General features: G+C 38.1%; 1 protein-coding gene across 1 annotated transcript in view; it reads left to right on the top strand.

Moving 5' to 3' along the window:
* Positions 1–1,319: 1,319 nt before the first annotated feature.
* The window catches only part of fam20cb (FAM20C golgi associated secretory pathway kinase b), a 61,810-nt gene continuing 41,662 nt past the window's right edge, over positions 1,320–21,467 (top strand). Inside the window, exons 1-3 of the mRNA XM_065242528.2 lie at positions 1,320–2,597; positions 2,989–3,164; positions 3,848–3,926. Coding sequence (XP_065098600.1) covers positions 2,077–2,597; positions 2,989–3,164; positions 3,848–3,926 — 776 coding nt within the window. The 5' untranslated portion in view covers positions 1,320–2,076. The remainder of the gene's footprint in view (positions 2,598–2,988; positions 3,165–3,847; positions 3,927–21,467) is intronic.

Here is a 21,467-nt window from a genome sequence, read left to right as displayed (position 1 = left end):
CTCCATCCACTCAAAAATAAAGTTTTTATATATTTACGGTAAAAAAATGTACAAATATCTTCATAGACCATCACATGGATCTTTACTAATAACCAAATTATTTTTGGCATTAAAGAAAAATCTATCATTTTAACCCATAAAATGCATGGCATTGTAAAACCACAAAATTTGTGACACAAACCCCATTTATTGTGATTTTAACTTGAAATTTGTATCACAACTACTTGAAACTTATGGGTTCATGTTTACATTATTACTTTTGTGAAACATTTACATTTTTATAATTTTATTTAAAATACAAAATATATTAATTTGAAGGTGCACATCACATTTTCACCCCCCTCCCCATTCAAAAGGGATTTGTGCCAGTTAAGCGGTTAAAAGGATTTTTTGCTTAAACATCTTATTAAGATTATCTATATTCTGTTGATGTAATAGATTATTTATGTATATTTGTGCATATCCAAACCCGATTCAGAAAGTGGTTAGAAATCAAGCAATTGAAGAAACACAGTACAATTTTGGAGGAGACAGAGATTTCTTAAAAAACCTATTGAAATGAACATAAATCTAGATAGATAGCACCATAAAATTCCTATGGCCTACATTTTTATCTGACATCCAAAATGATGTGAATGTAAAAGTGATCACATAGACTGATGATGCACTAGAGGGGATATCAGATCCATAAGTGATCCTCCAGCCTTAACCTTCTGTATGTTAAGACCAACATACACAAAGACCTCAATGTCATTCACACTTTATTAGTAGCCTATATGTGAACCAGTCTGTGAAAAACCCATCTTAAGTCATTTGATTGAAATCATATAATGTAAAGAACATTCTGTGAAAACCTTGATATCATTAGTATATTGGCTAAGTAAGGCAATGCCAAAGATTGCAATCAGTATTAAATGACTGAAATTAAACTTTTGGTGCTCCTAATCACACAATTAAATGAAGACTTCACTCTGGATTTCACAGACAGTGTCACATATTTTAAGTATATTGCTTTACCTCCTGTTAAAGTACTTTGCCTCGTCCTGTGTCTTAACTAAGTTATGTCCCAAAGAGACACAGGTCAGACATGTCCAAGCTGATGTGTATAGCGAGTGGATTAGGACTTGCGTGCTAAGTGCGTCTTTAAAAAAATAATTTCTGACAATAACAGGAGTAGAAGTGTGTGTTAAGACGCCCTCTTCTTGCACAGTTTGACTCTACAGGAAAAACCAAGCCTGGGCTGTCTGTACTGCTGTTTTTAAACTCAGCCAATCCTCTATGTGTGACGCCCGCTCGGAGTGGCTTCAGCATCATGATATTTAACACACCCACCCAATATCCGACAGAGGTATTTCCTCAAGCGCCTGTCAACGGGTAAAAATTACTTTAGCGTGTCGCCGCAACGCGCCCGTTGAATCTTCAGCATTAAATACCGAAACTTCTCCAAATATCACGTTTTTATCGACAGGAGGAGGTTGGATTCACTTTCTTGAAACCTGCCAGGTCTGCCATGCGCCTCAGCTGAACAGCCTTGGAGACAGTGAACTTGTGCAGCTGTGAAAGAGAAATCTCTCGCGCTGTATGAATAGCGACAGATGTTTGCTGCGCGAGCCGGTCATTCGCCAGCAAGCGTGATCGATGGACCGCTGCGCTTTCGGAATCTTGAACACGCACTTTGTGGATATATATATTAATTGGATGGGGTTTATTAACTCGCCGTCATCTGAAATATGATGTGTACAATCTTAAATGCTAAAATAAAATATGAGCGATTGCGCGTTCTCGGAAATTATCCTCGTGCCTCGTCAACTCACCGTACCTGACCGCGCGAGAGGAATTTAACCGTGAGCGCCCGAAAATAACCAGGATTATCGTTTCGCATGGATGTGGATGAACGGACAAACTCGTGCCAAATAAATCCTTATTTATTTCCTTAAACTGGCAAACGAAAACCTTCCATGTGTGCTCATAAAACTGGGATCCCGTGTTTTATGTACTGTCGGCGATGTAGTGCGCTTGCTCACTTTTATCCCTGCCATTCCCAACAAATCTTTTCTTGAACAAGACACATTAAAGATGATCCTTTTTAGAAAATTCCGCGTCTTGGTTTTAATGGTGTTTCTTATAGCCTGCTCAATGCACATTATGATAGACTTACTGCCAAAGCTGGAGAGACGGGGCACTAGCGCCTGCTTGTGCTCTCACGCGCCCAGCGAAGAGCCGCAGAACTGGGCGAAGCATCGAGCCAAACCGGGATCAGAGTCCGGCTGGCCTAATAAACACACGCTGAGAATACTTCAGGACTTCAGCAATGAACCAAACTCAAACCTGTCCTCCCATTCACGGGAAAAGATTACCGTTGGGGAAAAATCTGAGACTTTAAAGAGAATCGAGCGGCTGAAGACAGGTGACGACAAGCGCGCGACACGGGACTCTAGCTTCCGTAAGCACGCGGCCGTCAAAGGTTCAAAGCTTTCTGCTCTGTTTCAGCATCCTTTATATTTGAGGCCGTTGCCTCCTTTGGCTGATGAAGACACGCTGTTCAATGTCAACACTGATATAAGATTTGACCCTAAAGCTGCTGAAAACCCGGAGTGGTAGGTTGATCTCCTTTTTCAATTAAATGCTCTCAATTTGCTGTAAAGTGGCCTAAAGTCACCATTCTGGAAAAAAACTCATGTCATCCTGCCCTAACCATAGTTCTAAGTATATAGTATAGTAAACATGTTTTTTTTCTTATTGATTATCGTATTACCATAGTTTTACTGCAAATATCAAGATTAAAAGAGACAATTCTTATTTTTTTATAAACTATGGTTACTTTGATAAAATCATGGTTAATTTGTAAAAGTGTTTTCTGTAGCATTGCTTGTGGTTTAGAAAAAAAGCATGATATACTTGCACAGTAATTCACCTCAATCCCTCCTGAGGGGTTTATGAAAAAGTCCCCAAATGCAATGAATTCTGGGTCATCCTTTTTCTCCATAGGCAAGGAGAGGAAAAAGATGGAGATTACGCTACTACAGGCAAAATCTCCCCAGACTCCTACCCAAACTGGCTCCGCTTCCACATTGGGATCAACCGGTATGAGCTGTACTCCAGGCACAACCCAGTCATTGATGCCATGCTGAAAGACTTGATCTCGCAACAAATTACCAGTGTTGGTAAGACAATATTTGAGATGCAGTTGTTCACTTTTACAGTGTGATGAGTTTAGTTCCTCTGAGTATAGTCCTTCCAAGATAATGGCTTGAATTTTCCTGCATTCCATCTACAGACGCATCAATAAAATTGGACTGAGATTTACAGGTAGTGGAATCCAGCTGGGTAAATGAATTAGAAGAGTGTGCAATTTAGACTTAATCAAACACCATGCTGTGGAAAAGCATCTCCTGCCAAACCTTGCTATCATCAAGTAGGAGAGAAAGACATTACCAATGGGCTGCGTTTATGTGGAACCCCAGGGTCGATATGTCTGATATGCTTTTAAGAGTTCCAAAGACCTCTAGAACCAATGTGAAATGTAATTAAAGAAAGGACATTTTGAGTTAAAAATACATCTTGCAGTAAAAAAAGTGTACAACAAGCTTCTTCACTGATGCCAATGATGTAGTGTTTGTCCAAAATACACTTGTTGCCTTTTTCCTATATAGTAACCATTATCAAATAGAATTCCAGCATCATCTGTATTAAGAGCAGGGCAGAGTGCTTTCCATGACTTGGTTGACAGTTACTACCTTACCGTTTTCACGTTGTTATTACTATTTGCTTTTAATGAATCTTATCTTAAAGATGGTTTATAAGAGGACTCCAGTTTTGTTTATCATCACTTCTGTTCTCTCTGTAGCAATGAAATCTGGAGGAACGCAATTGAAGCTCATCATGACATTCCAGAACTATGGCCAGGCTCTCTTCAAACCCATGAAGTAAGTCATAATATCTAAACAACAAAAGTGTACACTTTTTATAGCCTGTGGTAAAATACTGCATAAACCAAAAATACTGCACAAGCCATTTTTAGGGTGACCCACATGGCCAGTGTTAGAGGCTAATACTTGTTTATCATTATTTGTACCCCGGGGCTGTTGAACGCTTTATTCTTATTGGTTGAGAAATGTTCCACGGGACCTGTCAAATGTATGAAAATAACCGTTAGACCAATGTTTTAGCAATGTCTGTGGTGAACTCCGCTTCGCGTTGTGTCGCATTACTATATAGGGTGTGGATTTTTTCAAACAATTAAACGACCCGTCGGCAATTATTCCTTACATACATGTGGGTAATTATATAATTGCAGGTACATTTAGAGTCATAATTTTTTCAGTTTTTTTAATGGTTATATTTTTTTATTATTTTAGTAATTTGGTACTCATTGTCATGGATCACAAGATGTTACAGGCCATAACAAAAAGTGTACAAACTTATTTTGAATGTTTTTGTTGCGTAATTTACTGATTTAAGTCACACATAGATTTTGTGAAATGGTTTGATGTAAATTGTTTTCCAGAACAAGTACGTTCATGAATTTATACAGCACCAGTTATTAATTATTTGTATATAAATAAATTATACGTAATTTCCAGCTATTATTAAACAATTAAACTACACTTTCAGTTACTCATCTATTAAAATCGAATCAATTATCATTATTAATAAAAATATATATTTAATAAATATTTCTGAAATAATAAAATATTATTTACAAATCTGTGGTTCAAATCTGAACCTCTAGCCACTAGAAAAAAATCCTCATTCCTGCACTTTGCAGTAAATTTTACATCATTAGTAGTTACTGCTGTGTCATAGGTATTTAATATGTACAGCATTATTACACCACGTGGTGCAGGGTTCAAGATACTGTATGGATTTTCAGTTTAAGTTAGAATATACACTAGCTTTATATATTTTCAGTCCTCTGTAGTTGTACTTACACTGTTATTAAATCTTGTGACAGACACACTGCCCATTGTGAGGTATTTTTTTGGCTTAGTTACTCAATTCAATTTGGATATGTCTGTTATTACAGTTGTGTGATAATATGGTCGGATCAGGGCTATTGAAAAAGGATTTATATTCGTCGCCATAGTGATCCACAATGGGCGGATCATATCCCATGTGAAATGTAGGTTACAATGGGAGGAAGGTTGTTTTTATGGATCTGACAACCCCTCAGTGCAAATAATATAGTACTTGCCTCCCTGTAATTTTCTGTAAATGGTAGCAAGTGAATCTTTGGTGTCATTGTCGGATCTAGAAGAAGCAGTCCCTCCATCTGCATGCGCATTAACTATTGGTTTCAAGCACGGTTTTCGTGCTTTCTCTGGCAAATTAGTATTTAACATCCTAGTGTTCTCTTAGCATCATTGAGATCTACTCTGTGAGATACTTAATGGTTTGTCATAGCAGCAGTTAAAGACTAATGCATGCAGGATGTGGGCCTGGATGACTGAATCATTACTGATGTGCTGCTTGGCCATATGTCCTGCCAGCTCAGAGTCTTTATTGGCCATGACGCTGGTAAACATCCTGTATTCATAGAAATGATTTAGCCTTGGAAGACTTCAATATGAGATGCTTTTTCATGTGTGACGATGAAATCGAAGAGTGGATCAATACTTTGTCTATTAACTTGAAGTTTATTTTGTTATGCGCTTTGACAAAGAACAGTAAATTGCAACATTTTTGATAGTAAAGGAAGTTGATACAGTATGTGAGATGCGCTTTGCGCATGAGTGAGTCCCAGATGATTCAGTCATTGGGAGATGTTCTTGGTTTGTGCTTGGGGAGTATTTAAAGAGAGATGAGAACAATGGTCTTTGGTGACAAGAAGCTGATAAATGTTATTAGAGAGAGGAGGTCTGGGCCTAGACTGTTCCTGCTATAATTAGCACAGACCAACAAAGAGACACTCATTTCTTCCAACCACAAGCTTTACACTTCATCCTGCTTTTGAGATCATCTTTTCTCCTGCCTTCTCATTTTTCACTGATAGGTTTGAAAACCAGCACTTTTCCGACCTTTTTTGAGGACATATAAATGTCTTTGAGATGTTTATCCTTTTAACACCTAGCTCACTGCTAATCAAAGTCAAACTGTAACATCATTCATCACAGCCTGTTCTGGAACCTTTTAATTACATTTTTAAATATTGTTTTCACAAACTGATGTGATTATGCATTTTTTCACAGATGCGTACAGACGTGTATGTTAAATACTTGTGGTTATTTGCTCACATCACAGTATGTACTCACTTTCATGTTGCTGTTATGTTTAAGTAGGCTAGTCGATCATTTTATCTTTTAAAACTCATTAAAACACCTTTTTCCTGTCATAATAATTTCTTTATGCCCTAAAATAGCTTGAATGTAACTCTATACCCTTGCCTCATTTAGTATACGTGGATCTATGAATATGCAAATGAGTTGCTGCCTCTTCTCAATCACACAAACTAGGACCTATTTATAGATATAAATATGCAAATTAGTCCCTGCTTCCAATTGATCGCACAAGGTCAGACCATAGATATATATGTACATAGATGCCTCATTTGGCAGTTCCAGACACGTAGCTGATGGTTTCATAACGCATGTGAATTGCACATATTTTCACATGCAATGTTTACATACAAAATTATAATGTTTTATTTCTGTAGCAACACATAAAACTTTAAAAACATTACTCTATTTAGCGGAGCCATCACCCTCCATTGCGCTGCTAAGAAGAGTCATGTGATCACAGTAGTGTCCACCGGAGTTGACGTCATTTGCCGTCGCTTTATCAATGACGTACTAGAATCACTTTAGCTACAAAGGCCCTGTCCCAAATGGCGCACTTCATGTGGACTTTCGGTCTCGTGGCCTTAAATTGCACGTTCTCGCTTAGTCTACGAGTCCGTAGGGTGTTCCATCTGTCATTTTTACGCTTTGAAGTGTGCTCATCAGCGCCTCCTTTGCCCCCTTGATGCGGTCTTCAGCGAAGCCCGCACTGCAGCAGGCTTCGCGCACTTTGCCAACCCAGAAGTCCTTGCGAAAGGGCAATCAGACCAATCAGACGACGGAAGGGAGGAGTTCACACTGACGGGCAACTTCTCTACCTATTTCCGGTGTGATGCTCGAGTCTGTCCCAAAATACGACTCCGGTGCACCCACGTGGACTCGCATCAAGGGTCCCTAAAGTCTGGACTACGTGATGTCATTAAAGTGTGGACTCTGCGGAGGACCACAAGTCTGGAGAGTGCCATTTGGGACAGGGCGAAAAGTTGCTAACACTGAGCAACACGCACTCGCTCGATGGGCGTTCCTGGGCATGCCTACTTCTGGTTGCTAGGCAGCAGTAAAGCGGAATCAAAAGTCACTTCAGAGGTATTGTTAAGTTACAAGAACAATGTTTACGAGATAAAAGTAACGAGATATATGAGATAAAATGCCAAACTTATCTTCACCTCGAGCCACTGATCTACGTCACGCTGCCCCTTCACTCCGATTGGCATTTGCATAAAATAGCCTTCTTGTCTATTTTGGCCCCACCTTGCTCGGCGCAGCGGCGAGTTTGTCGTTTATCTCTGGCAAACTGCCACTTCCATTTAAAATGAATGGTAGTCTCTCGCTCTGTCTCTTGTAGCTAATGTGACTCTAGGGTTTAGGTGGGAATACACAATTTGTCCGCTTACATTGAGAACGCGAGTGCATGTATCCGATTCATATCCGATTTATTTCCACATAAGAATGAGGCCTGAAACCGATCTGAGAATATCGGAATTTATGTGCTTTTTTCCTGCTTACACATTCGTAGGTCATATCCGATCTGTGACACATGAGAGAAAAAAATCGGAATTGAGTCACTTCAAACATGTAATGAAAATGCTAGGGAAACACCGAATGTATGGCAACCAAAATTATTACAAGAGAAAATACAGTATAAACTTAACCGAAAAATTAGGTCTATATGACGCGATTAAAAAGCAATTAGCGCAGGGTGAGAGGCGCGCACACTTCATAAATTCAGCAGAACATGTCAGTGAACGCATTTTAGAGTTTTCAACATACAGAGCCAGAGTACGAGAAAGACACAGTGATTGTTTCTTAGAATTTGTCTGCTGAATAAAAAGGACGGATAGCAAGAGAGTCCTTTGCTCTGCATCTCGTATGATAGATGAAAATGCGGAATGATAAAGAGCAACGAGAGTGCAAACAACAACTTTCTAAAACCAATAAAATCTTAAAATGACAAACACGCTTACATTAAAGCTGCAGTCGGCAAGATTTTTTAAATCATATTCACTGAAACTGACACTATGCTCCGATGGAACAACATAAATTAGACTGTTTAAGAAAAAAAAACAAAGAAATAAAGTGTTTATTAATGTAAATTATTAATTATTGTTTGGAAAACAATGAGGTTCAGTTTATTGAAACAATAATGAAAGACATAATGTAAATAGTGACGTGCATTATGTCTTTAGGAGACATCTTTTTATCAGATGACTCATGTCTGAATGCTAACATATGCTACACACTCAGACCTTCTTCGTTCATTACTGTGCAGCCTCAAGCTCATTGCGTGGTCAGCTCCTAATCAAACTAGCCAAGACTTTGGTTGTTGTTAAACATTTCCTTCATTTATTCAGTTTGAAACCCACATAACTGGGATCTTGAAAACGGAGAGCTCTTTGACTGGCCCTAAAAGACAGATTTGTTTGTCTGTGCAATCTACTTAAACAGAAGGACTTTGGATATTTAACAGTGAGTTCATGAAAAGCGCTGATGAATGTGTGAGTGAGTGGTCAGATAATTTTGAATGGATGATTTCTTGAGAACTTCTACATTAAGACTCCAGGGGAAGGTTTAATATAGATGGTCAAAAGAGTAGATGCAGGCACTCAAGGTACAAGAACAGCTTTAAATGCATCATTGATCAGGCACTATTTAAAGATAAAAGAGATTTCAGTAGTAAACAGACATGTTTTAAAAGCTGCTCTCTGGGGCATGAAACACTACAAAATGGATCTTCTTCTGTTCTGACACAAAGGGGCAAAAGGACAACAACATAGTTGTTCTCATCTGCTTCCATTGTGTGACATCTCCTTTGAAATGTCACATGACAAGCACATGTTGATGACAGGCTCATTTTGTCCATTTGAAAACAAGATGTGATGCAGAGAGATAGAAAATAGGTCAGATAAATATGTTTGTGTGTTCCTTAATTCTCCATTAGCGTTGTTAGGACATGGAGCCCGACTTTCACCTATGAGAAACGGCATTCAGACAATCTGCTTACACTTCACGTCCCTCACATAAACAGTAGAGCCCCTTATTGTTGTTGGAACACTGGCCAATCAACTTAGAGAATTGAAAATAACTGAGTTTTAAAAAGTTTATGATTTTGTTTTTCATAATGACAGAAATTTGCAGAAATTTTTGCTTTTGCTAACGTGGCACTGAGCGGCTAAAGTGTCTTTTTTATTGTGGGTGTCAGAGTCTGGGCTTTTTGTTGCTATCTCTTCCATGGTCATTTTAGTTGAAGTGTTTTTTTACAGAGCTGTAATAATGCTTTAGCCTTGCTGCAATAAAGCCAAAAAGTTGAAAAACACCTCCCAGTCATCAAACCAGACATTCTGAGAGCCCTGAACTTAAGTGAACTTCTTGAAGTGTTCACTGTTACGTTAAACTGACTTTATATGTTATGATGTTTAGTAGCAACTGGATCTTTCAGAAGGAGGTTTAGTGATTCATGTGGTTTGTGCCGATTCTTGAGTCGGAGTCTCAGAACGGTGTGCTTTAGGGATGTCTGTCATAGCCTATTACTGTCAAAATGCTGTGAGGATTCGTGCATCCACAAGGTTAATGATATCTGCCCTTGCAGTACTGTATCCACAAATCTGTTTTTCATCCATAATATAACTATGATAGATCATCAGAATCTGTTAAATGTCTTCGTAGGACCACTCAGTGCTCAATCCCATATCTGATAAGTTGTTTTCCTGCCTTTGCCAAGGCCTGACTCATAAAAAGGCATTCACAGAAACATAGGAGTCCCTTCATACTGTAAATTACATATCTGCAAGTAGCTTCAAAGATATTCAGGATATATTTTGGTCACTACAGTATATAATTCCCATGCTTGTTTTCATTCATTTGTGTGTAATATAAAAATAAAGTGGGTAGATATTAGGGATCGACCGATATGGATTTTTCAGTGCCGATGCCGATTTTTTTGTTTTGTTTCATCAGCCTTAGCCGATGACCGATACAGGCTGGCGATTTTCTTGAGCCGATATTTGGAGCCAATACAGCTTTTGCTCACTCAATTTACATCATAAAATGACACAATGATGATGCCAAATGTTAGAAGTCTCAATTTTTAAAAAGTAACTTTTATTGAACTTTATAAAAACTATATTTAACAAATAGTTAAAACAGGTGAAGGTGCTATGGAACCATCTTTTGGGTTTGTCATGGAAAGGTTGGTTGTTTTTAGTCACATGACCTGCAATCACTTGCGGCTTCCAGCACTCTGTCTGTAAATAATGCCAGAAAAAATCCACAAACACGGCATCGGCCGATACCGATACACATAAAACTCACAAATATCGGCCCGATATATCGGCCGGCCGATATATCACTAGTAGATATCTATTATATATATATATGTGTGTGTGTGTGTGTGTGTGTGTGTGTGTGTGTGTGTGTGTGTGCAGTCTGTGCACTGACTTTTAGTGTAGTCTTAAAAGCAGAGGGTCATATAGCACAGCAACGCAAACAGATCTATTTTATAACCTGTAGTTACTGTCACCCAAGCGCCACTGGGAATAATTACCAGATAATGAGGCACAAGGTAAAATACTGTCTTTACAATTGTTAAAATTCTTGATTGTCATTTAAATGGCGTCACTTTTTCGCAATACAACAAACTTTCTAATTGGCCTTGAATGCTTTAGAGTATTTGTAACATAACACTGAATATCAGAGATTATTAGTGGACAACAAAACAGATAGCAGCAACTCAGTCAGGCTTAGTATACTACAACGTCTGCTTTTATCCAAGGCTTTGAAGACATCTGTTCTTCAGCTTACTGTAGCAGTGAATGGGAACAACTCTGTTACTCTGTTTTGTATTTGAAACTGTGGGATCGCTTTTCAGATCAGAGATCTGAAGGAGATGAGAATGGATCTGACTTTTCTCTTTACATTCTTACCCAACAGTGAGGTTGGGTAGACACAACATATGATGTATCTGGCCTTGGATTCATATTTCATATTTTCAAGTTTTTCTCTTTTTTTCTCTTATGTTCTGTTTTTCAATGTTCCAGGATTACTTGTTTGTGATATGATAAGCGGTTGACTTTATCCAGAAAGGCACAGTTTATTGTAGCTCTAAAGCCTGTGCGTTTTAGGCATACTGAAAATCAAGAGAAGTAAGAATGCACAGCTGGGTCATTCCTACTGTGCAGTGTATTTCCTTTAATATACTGCATGTCTTTATAGATATCATTTAATTTTTCTCAACATCACAATAAAGCAAACATGCTGATAGACCAATATATCGGCCGATATATCGATTTTTGTGAGTTTTATGTGTATCGGCATCGGCCAGGACGTGGCTGCTGTGTTTGCTGATTTTTCCGGCATTATTTACAGACAGAGTGCTGGAAGCCGCAAGCAATCGCAGGTCATGTGACTAAAAACAACCATCCTTTCCATGACAACATCGAAAGCTCGGCCTAACAGCTGATCATTACGGAGCCCCTAAGGGGACATGAAGCAAAAATTAAATAAAGTTTAGTTTCATGTGCTCACGTGAAACTTTCATGTGCTCACGCGAAACCTTCATGTGCAGAATTTTTTTTTAAAGTTTAGTTTTGCGTGCTCACGTGAAGCTATCGTGCGAGCACGTGAAACTATCACGTGCTCACCTGAAACTATCACATGCGCACGCGATAGTTTCAAGCGAGCACGTTAAAATAAACTTAAAAAAAAAATTCTGCACATGAAGGTTTTGCGTGAGCACATGACACTAAACTTTAGATTTTTTTACTCCAATGTCACTGTAGGGGCTCGGTAGATCATAGCTGGACAAAGCGGGTTTTTATTTCTCATCTCTATATATATTTGTAGTAGTGAAGTGCTAGAAATCAATATATTTTGCTGATAGTTCCTCGTCATTGTGGAGAGTGCAGTTCATGGTTCCATAGCAACCTCGTCTCTTTGTTAAATATAGTTTGTTTTTTAGTTCAATAAATGTTACTTTTATAAATTGAGATGTGGCATCATCGTGTCATTTTTATGATGTAAATTGAGTGAGCAAAAGCAGTATCGGCTCCAAATATCAGCTCAAGAAAATCGGCAGCCTGTATCGGTCATCGGCTAAGGCTGATGAAACAAAAATTGGTATCGCATCGGCACTAAAAAATCCATATTGGTCGATCCCTAGTCAGTAGAAAGTTTGCCTTGTCATTGGACTCAGAAAATGATTGGTTTTTTAACCCATGGACAAACTATTGGGGTTTAAAATATCTTATGCTGAGGTGCTTCAACCTATGGTTGGGTGAAATATGGAAATTTTTTAGGGTATCATTTTGGAGAAGGGTTTACACAACCCAGCATTTTCAAGCATTTTTTATAAATATTAGGGCCGGGACTTTAACGAGTTAATTAAGATTAATAAATTACACAAAGATAACGCGTTAAATTTTTTTAACGCATTTTAATCGCACTTATTTTTGCACCGCGGAACATTTCTCATTGTATGCGTTTCGGCAGACCGATTATACTGGAGCACCAACTAGCATTCATGACTTCAGACAACAACAAACAACAGTGAACATGAACGAAGAAGCTGATGAGATCGCTTTGGTTGGCCCTGTGGATGGGAAATTCTTTTATAAAAAACGAACGGATGGAAGCGTCGATAAGAGCATGGTTGTGTGTAAGCTATGCAACAAGGAATTCACATATCACCCGCAGCACATCGAGCCTCAAGTATCATCTCAATGCAAAACATATAGCAGCTAGCGTGGACATTAGCCCGACTCCGAGTACAACGACTTGGTTGAACAAAAATAAACAATATTTTGTTGCTTAAGCTTATGTATTCAGTCATTATTCATGGTATACAAAAAATCCATGTGAAAAAATAACTTCTCAATGTTCTTAGGTCAAATATTTATATGTGATTAAAATGTGATTAATTTCGATTAATTAATTACAATGCCTCTAATTAATTAGATTAATTTTTTTAAACGAGTCCCGGCCCTAATAAATATATATGGTGTTTCTTCCAAAAAATTTGAATATCAGAATAACATCTTGATAAATACTGGGTAATTTTAAGGCAGTGTTGGGTCAAAAGGGACAAACACAGTAGTTAGGTTAAATTAACAAAGAAAATGTTTTATTTGACCCAACAATGGGTTAAAGATAACCCATCATTTTGGGTTGAAATAACCCAGCCCCTTTTAACTCTTTCCATGACAGCGGGTTTTTTTTTCAGCATTTTTTTAATGATTTTTGCATAAGTATAATGCATTCCATAAAATTGAAACAACAGACCCTCTGCTTAAAAAAACTTTCATCCTATCTTCATTTGTTTTCTTTTTATCACCTCTCAAATATTGGTTTCTTAAAAAATACAACATTTTGAGCAAAAAGCAGATTCTCAACGATGATCAAAACAACACCACAGTTTTTGCTGGTTTTGGATCAGTTGATGTTTTAGTGTTTTATAAGTTGGGTAAGAACGGCACCTATTAATAGCAGAAATATGGATGACCGTAGAAACTCGTCATTGGCAGGGAAGCGTTTTCTTTTAATTGACAAGATAACTTGTCAGTGGCGGGGAAAGGGGTAAATTACAACCCAAAAGGGTGCATCCCTTTATGGCTTGAAAATAACCCAAAGTGTATGCTAAGCAATGGCTGTCTTCACCTATGGCTCTTTTGTAAATAATAATATTGTAATTAATAAAGTTATTCAGTTCGATCATTAAAAAATAAATGTATTTGCTTGTGCTTAAAAGATAACAGGCTTAACTCAGCCATGCTGAAGAGCGCATACACAAGTAAAAAGCCATTTGTAAAAGCCTTTAGCCTCAAATGTAGATCTAATGGTCTGTTAGATTGGGAGATGTAGGCTAATGACTGTACAGCCCAAGAGCAAAACAGCTTGCAGGAGTCCATTGATCTGTTTACACAGGATTGCAGAAATGAGTAGACCTGAGAAAACATGCCGCCCATTTGTGATACAGCATATGCAAATATGAGCTTTGGAATCAAATTTTTCATTGAAACACTGCTTTTGTGGCTAATCTCAAAGCATGTTAAATAGAATGCATTTGTGCATTAGAATAACACTATAAGAGGATCAAGAAAAATTGCAGGGATGTTCATAGAGGTCCGGTTTTTACATTAATCTTATTGACAACATCCAAAAACCTCTCATTGAGAAATTGCCATAGCACAGTCACTCCTAGAAAGCAGCTTAAACAAGCCATAACATAAGCACAATGAATCATTTAAGGAATTCTCTCTATATATTTACATCTATATTTAGTCTCTATATTATATTCTCCATAATCAATGTCATCTATAATCTGCTCACAGTTCTAAAAAAGTCGTTGTGCCATCTACTGCACTCTCTCCAATACACCAGCTGATTTTTTCAAGCAAATGTTTTATGTTTTTATCTTTCTCCTGTCTTTTGTGCCTGTGCTTGGGGAATTATGAAAGGAGCTTCTACATAGCTGGAAAATTTGAACTTCTTTAACCAAGCCAGCATCAAAAGTATTGCTAATCCAAGCTTTCACTCACAAACCCGTTTTTCCCTCTGTAAAGCGTCTCAGACTGTTCCTATAAATGTTTAACGATTTTGATTCTGGCTCTGCTGTCTACAATGTGACCGATATGTTTCCTATTGTGCTGCAGCCAGCTGCTAGATTCCATGTTCCTACCACATGGACAATAACATATGATTTAAGTCAAATTTAAGGGTATGACCCCAGAACCATATTTCATTGTGTTAGATAGATCTCAGGAATGTTAAACCCGCTGTGTTTCTATGCTATGCGTATTTGATTACAGTTTTTTGTCTATCATTTTTTTTAAATCTGAAAAAACAGACGAGGCTGTGGATTATGTTCACTCCTAGAGTAAAAGAGACTTATGTGTATATAGGATCTCTTGACAGAAATGCATTATAATATAAGGCTATATTATCTGTGGTGTATTTCATTGTTTTTATTACCTTAGAATGAGTTTGTTTTATCTACATACACCGCAGGTCCACTTACATGGAAGTCGTGGTCATGTTTCTACAGTAGCCATAAACAGACAAGCTTTTTTTGTCACTACGTTGTAAACATGTTTGTCCTGTGGTAGCTACCATAGCTTCTCTTTCGTTTCGAAATTGAGGTTGCTTGCAATTCCCAATCCCACCACTAGATGCGGCTACAGAACCTACACTGGACCTTTAAAAAGACGTATTATTATAATTCAATATTTGAAAAGTGTTGTACATAAGCAAACCTTATGTAGTATTAGAAAAAAATATTTTAGAGCTGTTAATGTAAACGCTTTCACTCCTGAGATTAAATAATCAACTCATTTACCTAAATTGGCATTATATCTCTTTCCATCTGTTCAAGTTAAAAGACTAAGCATAAGAGAGGCTGCGGATGTCTGTTCAAAACAGTCACACATCAATCAAACGTACTTCACGCTTTATTAGTAATGATGAAGAGTTTTCAGCAAATTATTCATGAAATGAAACTCAAATGGGACAAAGACAGAAAAGTCGTTTGAAGTTTTCGTTGGATGGAGAAATATAAATAGAAATGTTTCTCCGTTAAATGGAAACCTTAGTGTAGATATGTAGACAGACAAATGCTTTTTGTGCAAATGTGTTTATTGTGAATAAGCCCATATAAAGTCCAAATGTTGTAGACTCCCAACAAATATTGGGGCTTGATGTGAATCACAATGGCATACTATAATCAAAACTGCTAAATTTCGAGTTGGACTGCTTTAACCTGGGCTGGGTCTTTTCTTGCCCTTTAATTTATAAAGCTCTGCTTATCAACTCCTGCTTTTCCACCCACTAATTTACCTAATTTCATGGTGCAGCGCTTACCACAGACTGAGGGAGTTGTTATTTTATAGCTTACGGCTGCATTTTACCTGGCCATGATTTTGGGAGGGAATACAAAAATATTACAAATTACAGTTACGATAAATGAACCGTGTTAGTAATGTGGCCATTTTCAAATCCACAACAGAGAAAAACCTAATGTATATTTCTAGAGAAGAGGTTTTTCGTTAGTCTCAAAGATTTAAATGTATAGAACAAAAGGGCACTGCTTTTGCAATTAAGGCAACGAAAATGAGAAAACATTTCGAGCCTTGCCAGCATTCTTGCCACCAACAGCCAGGCCAGACTGCAGCGGTATAATTACTCTAATTGTCTCGGCAATAAATCTGAACCCAGACATGAAAGATTTCAGGGAACATCTTTAATTACACACATTGGGGACCAAATAACCACTTGGCAACTAGGAGATGTTTTATAAAGAATTTATCTGGGGAACGTTTGATTTTAAAATATTGGGTTCTCAGTAATGGTGTCTTTTAATTTGTTCAGGTGCAAAAGCTCAAAAATGCCCATGACACTTCAATAGACCTGTTGACACTGTGTCTGACAGAGACACAATATGACTGTATCATTGTGGTTGTTACTGATTGTAGCGTCTAGTGTCTTCCTTGTCTACGTGATTTGAGTCTAAATTATATTTTTTGGGATGCTGTGTACTTTCAATTCCATTGACATATGAAGAGCAAAATTAAGTTGTTATTAAGTTATTTTAGAAGTTTTGGTGTCCTCAGAATACGTATGTGAAGTCTGTAAAGGGTGTAAATAAAACTATTTTGCTGTTGCTTGTTCATTTCTGCAGGTGTAGTAGTGCTATGCTTGCTGCTGGCAGTTGTCTGTTTTCTGATTGGTCGGGTCAGGATTGGATGCAGACTGCCGCCTATAGGAAACTGCAAACTGTAGCAGAAAAAGTAGCCTGGAAATAAGAGACAGCAATATAGAAGTAATGTAATGTAGTAGTATGATTATGTTTGCATAGGACTGAATTTTCATGTCATAAACAGCACAACCACAAGGTCTTTCACAGCAGTGACAGTTTAACCACTGGTGTCAAAGCACCAAGGACAGAAAACAACAGAACAGACTTCTTCAGGCAGATGTTTCTTCCATTCACAGTGTGGCCCCAGTTTATCCCTCTGGGCAGAGTAGCCAAGCTGTTTACAAGGAAAAGAAAGACCAGCATCCCAGCGAGGAGGAAATGCCTCTTACTCTCTGTTGCTCCTCTAAATTATCTCTGCATAGCTGCAGCTACGGGTTGAGACCGTGCTGACCTGAGAAAAACTTTGGAAATGTCAATAAATGTCAAGTGCTTGAACTGAAACCCATTGACGGGGTTTTACAGAAGGGAAAGGCATTTAAACGGCCTGAATTTTGGACTCATTTTTGTTTTTGTTGGTGTGACTTTTATGTTTTTGCAGTGTGCAGCCTATAAAGGAACAGTTCCACAAAAACACATTTTGTGGAAAAATATTTTTTTTTCTCCAAGCTTAGGCGGGTCGCCGGAACTGCAAAGTACTGCGGGAAACCCTGTATATAATGTATATACTTTACATCGAATCTTGACGTTTATATGCAAAACCCTCTTAGTGCATCTGACATGTTGTCTTCACTTTAATCGTAATGGAAAGGTTATAAATCAGTATCTGATATGCCTTATTCTCACAAATGTCACTTTTCAGCCGACTGCCAGTTTCAGCTGAGCGCTTTGGTTGCTGTGATACTTCTGCTTAGTTTATCAGTCTTGTACGATGTGCCGGTTGGTTGTTGTGATATTTATCCTGCCCCTCCTCCACTGTGATTGGACAGCCGTGTGAGAACTGACATTGACGAGCTGAGCTTTTTGAGAGAGTTGGTCTCTCTCTCTCTCTCGTTCGTTTGCTCACTCTCTCTCACTCACTCGCTCTCTCTCTTGCACTTTGATAACGTTAATCATTTAGAACGTTAATTCAACCTTTAGATAACCATTAAAACTACAAGTTATAAGATTGTAGGCTACTGTTTGTGTTTGAGGGAATACAAACGCGTCGTGCTGTCAGTCATTCTTTCTCTCCGTCTCTCGCACTCGCTTCATGGTTGGATAGCGCAAATGAAGGGGCGGTATTATTATAATAAGATCCCCTTAATATGTCATGGGGGGAGCGAAATCCAAATGACCCATATATTCACATGCTTGCGGAGAGAGCCTTACCAAAACAAAGTTAGGGTTGCTATTTTTCATGTTTTCTGGGTTGGTAGAAGCACTGGGGACCCGATTATAGCACTTAAACATGGAAAAAGTCTGATTTTCATGAAATGTCCCCTTTAAATATTGTTTACAATGTTTGCATAATGGCTTAAATAAAAAAGGGAAAACTGGCAACTACGAAAGATTTGGTGACCGAGTAATTCGGATTTCTTAACTGATGGCTGTATGTGGTGTTTAAAGTTTGCCATGTTGGATCCCATATAAAAAGATAACAAATTATTTGCATTCAACTTATAAAAGGAAGTAATATACATCTAGGATGGCATGCAGATTAATTAATTAAGGACATTTTCATATTCAGTTGTAACGATTCCTTTAAAAGTACACTAAAAAGCACCATTAAATTAGTCCATGCATACTGAAGTTTAAGTCGTTATTTATTGATAATCTTCCCCCTCAGTGAGATATGGATCTTTGAGTCAGTTAGCTGAACTTAAAAACTGGTCTAAAAGTAAATAAATCATTCTTTTTAAACCAGTTATCTTCAGTGACCCATTGATCCAGTTCAGAAAATGAACTGTGAAACTTGACAATAACAAATCATTAAGTGAGTTTCTTACTGGAGAGGCAGATTATTAGTGAATAATGACTTGAAATTTCAGTCTGTTCTTTACACAAAGCTATCATATGTCTTCAGAAGACTTAGAAAATAGAGCTTTTTTATGTTTTATACATTGTGTTCCTACTTAATAACTGTGTTCTTTATTGTAATTTTCAAGATTGTCACACAAAATTTAAAAGATGATTTAATTTTTTTATTTCGAGGAGAACTGTTCCTTTAAACGTGCACTGTGTGGACTGTGCCATTTTTGCGGTTTTCAGAGCCGTGATCAGTCAGTGCTTTGTACTGCATGTGAGCACTGTGTGACATCAGGTCTTGCCGTCTCAGTGAGAGCTCTGATGTATTTTCACGCTCTGTATCTGATGCCAAATCTGGCTCTTAACAGCATCCCTCTATCTCCGCCCATAGGGATATCACTGCCGTCCGAATGACCATCCCCTCTCAAGGTTTTCTCTTGTTCTTTCTCATGCCTCGCTCACCCATGTCCATCTCGCTTTTACTGTTTTGTGCCCTCACGCTGAGCTGTGGCCTCGGATGCTGCCCATTAAACCGTTTCCAGCAGCTTTGTAATATGAATGAATGAAATGCCCTCGGCGCCCTGACATTCTCTGTCATCATTAACCTGTGTATCTGCCTCCGCTGGTCTGCGTTTGCCGCATGGCTGAGTCCAGCGCTGAAATGGCACAAATAATGGGCTTTTTATTAGACATTTGGTTAATCCTATTGAGGGAAAGGTGGAGTGGGGTTGGACTGAAAAGCTTTCTGAATGCCATTTACAGCTAATCCACACCCTCACAAAGGGGATGGGTGATGTAAGCCATTTTCTCATGCCGATATATGACGCCTAGTGATTTAAAAATACTCCTTTTTGAGGGTGTACTGAACAGATGTGACACTTTTGAGCAGTGTATGTTATTCACTAGCAACCCAGAATTCCAGTTTAAGTGCTTGATAAACAGACGCTTGAGAAATAAAAATATTGGGCTTCACAGGTTATCAGAAATGTCAAGTTTACTCATCCTGTGCTGTTAATAATCAACCATTAACTCACAAAACAACATACATACAGCGGCTTATGTCCATTAGGCTGTGTTGGAATGCCAGATATACCTGGTAATGCTCCTGGGGGGGGGTATGGGATATAAATTATGTAAAGCCTGTGCCCGAGATGCACTTTTATATGCCGTTCTGCATCCGACTCTCGTCTTGCAGCAACTCTGTGTTGTTTTCCCGTTAGAAGATAACACCTAATGCTGGGGACTGATATTCGCCTCAGTTAAACGCTTCCTCCCACTGTAACGCAAAGGCTTATGTGCCCGCGTTTTATGAACAATAGAGCAAACGGGCTCTTGTAAAAGCCTTCTCTTTTGAACGCCTGTTTATCCTTTAAGTATCTATTCTGATGCTTTTTTTGGGTGAGCATTAGTATTGTTCCCCTGCTTTTAAGGAATTGATGCTGTGTACTCTTCGGGAGACTTGAAACTAAGAAGAGGCAATTAAGGTGTGGGACGTGCACAGAGAACTAAATTTCTAAATGGACGACTCTGCCCGACTAATTGGTGGTAATTGCTGTATAGGCAAAGCAATTTTCTTGTTTTCTCCTCCTCAGTACTGTAAATCACACATGGCTTTCCTTTGAGAGCTTTGTAAATGTTTGAGAGGTCGTTTTGATTAATGAGCTTTTTAGGTGTCCTTTAATTTTTCAATATTATGCACATTGATCTATATTAATGACTGGATTGCGCATGACGTCACATTGTGAAGCCACCGCGCCTCCATATTGGTATGCCCCAACATTCTATTAAAGTGCACCTATTTCATTGCTAAAAACAACGCTATTTTGTGTATTGGTATAATACTAGGGCTGGGCAAAAAAATAGTTTTTCGCTTAAGCCTTTTTTTAAACGTGGTCGATTCAGAATCGATTCTCAAAGAGCAGAATCAAATTTTTTTCCATATTTTTTTCTACAAACATTGAACGTAAGATTAACGTTAATCAAATTACTAGTCTTCTTCACTAGATGTCACCCTCTTTTTTGCCTTGCGTGATGTTACCAAGGAGCGAGAGGCGAGCCTGTCATTCATTTATTCAGTGCTTAAAATGGCGGTTTCAGGTGCTTCATTGACGTTGATGCCACCTTCACATAAAAAGTCAGAGGTATGGAAGCATTTTAGGTTTCACAAGTAAGACGACGACGATAGTGTTGTGGCTTTTAATTTCTTTTTATTAATTACCCACTTGTAAACTTCTGTTCACTGTTATTTTTTATTAATATAGTATTTGTATTATATCTATATTAATTGAGTTGAATCGAGAATCAAGTATAAAAACCGACCCGAGAACCGGAATCGAAAATTGAATCGAGAATCGAAATCGAATCGATTTGATAGCTTGTGAATCGAAATTGAATCGATCTGGAACATCTGAATCGATACGCAGCTCTATATAATACAATGTGTTCAGGTGGTTTATGGTTAAAAAAACACATTGGTTTCCACATACCATACATTTTTGTAGCTCCAG

This window comes from Paramisgurnus dabryanus, chromosome 1, assembly GCF_030506205.2.
Source record: "Paramisgurnus dabryanus chromosome 1, PD_genome_1.1, whole genome shotgun sequence".
Classification (NCBI taxonomy): domain Eukaryota; kingdom Metazoa; phylum Chordata; class Actinopteri; order Cypriniformes; family Cobitidae; genus Paramisgurnus; species Paramisgurnus dabryanus.
The sequence above is the reverse complement of the archived record's forward strand: the minus strand, read 5'-3'. Positions and strand labels throughout refer to the sequence as shown.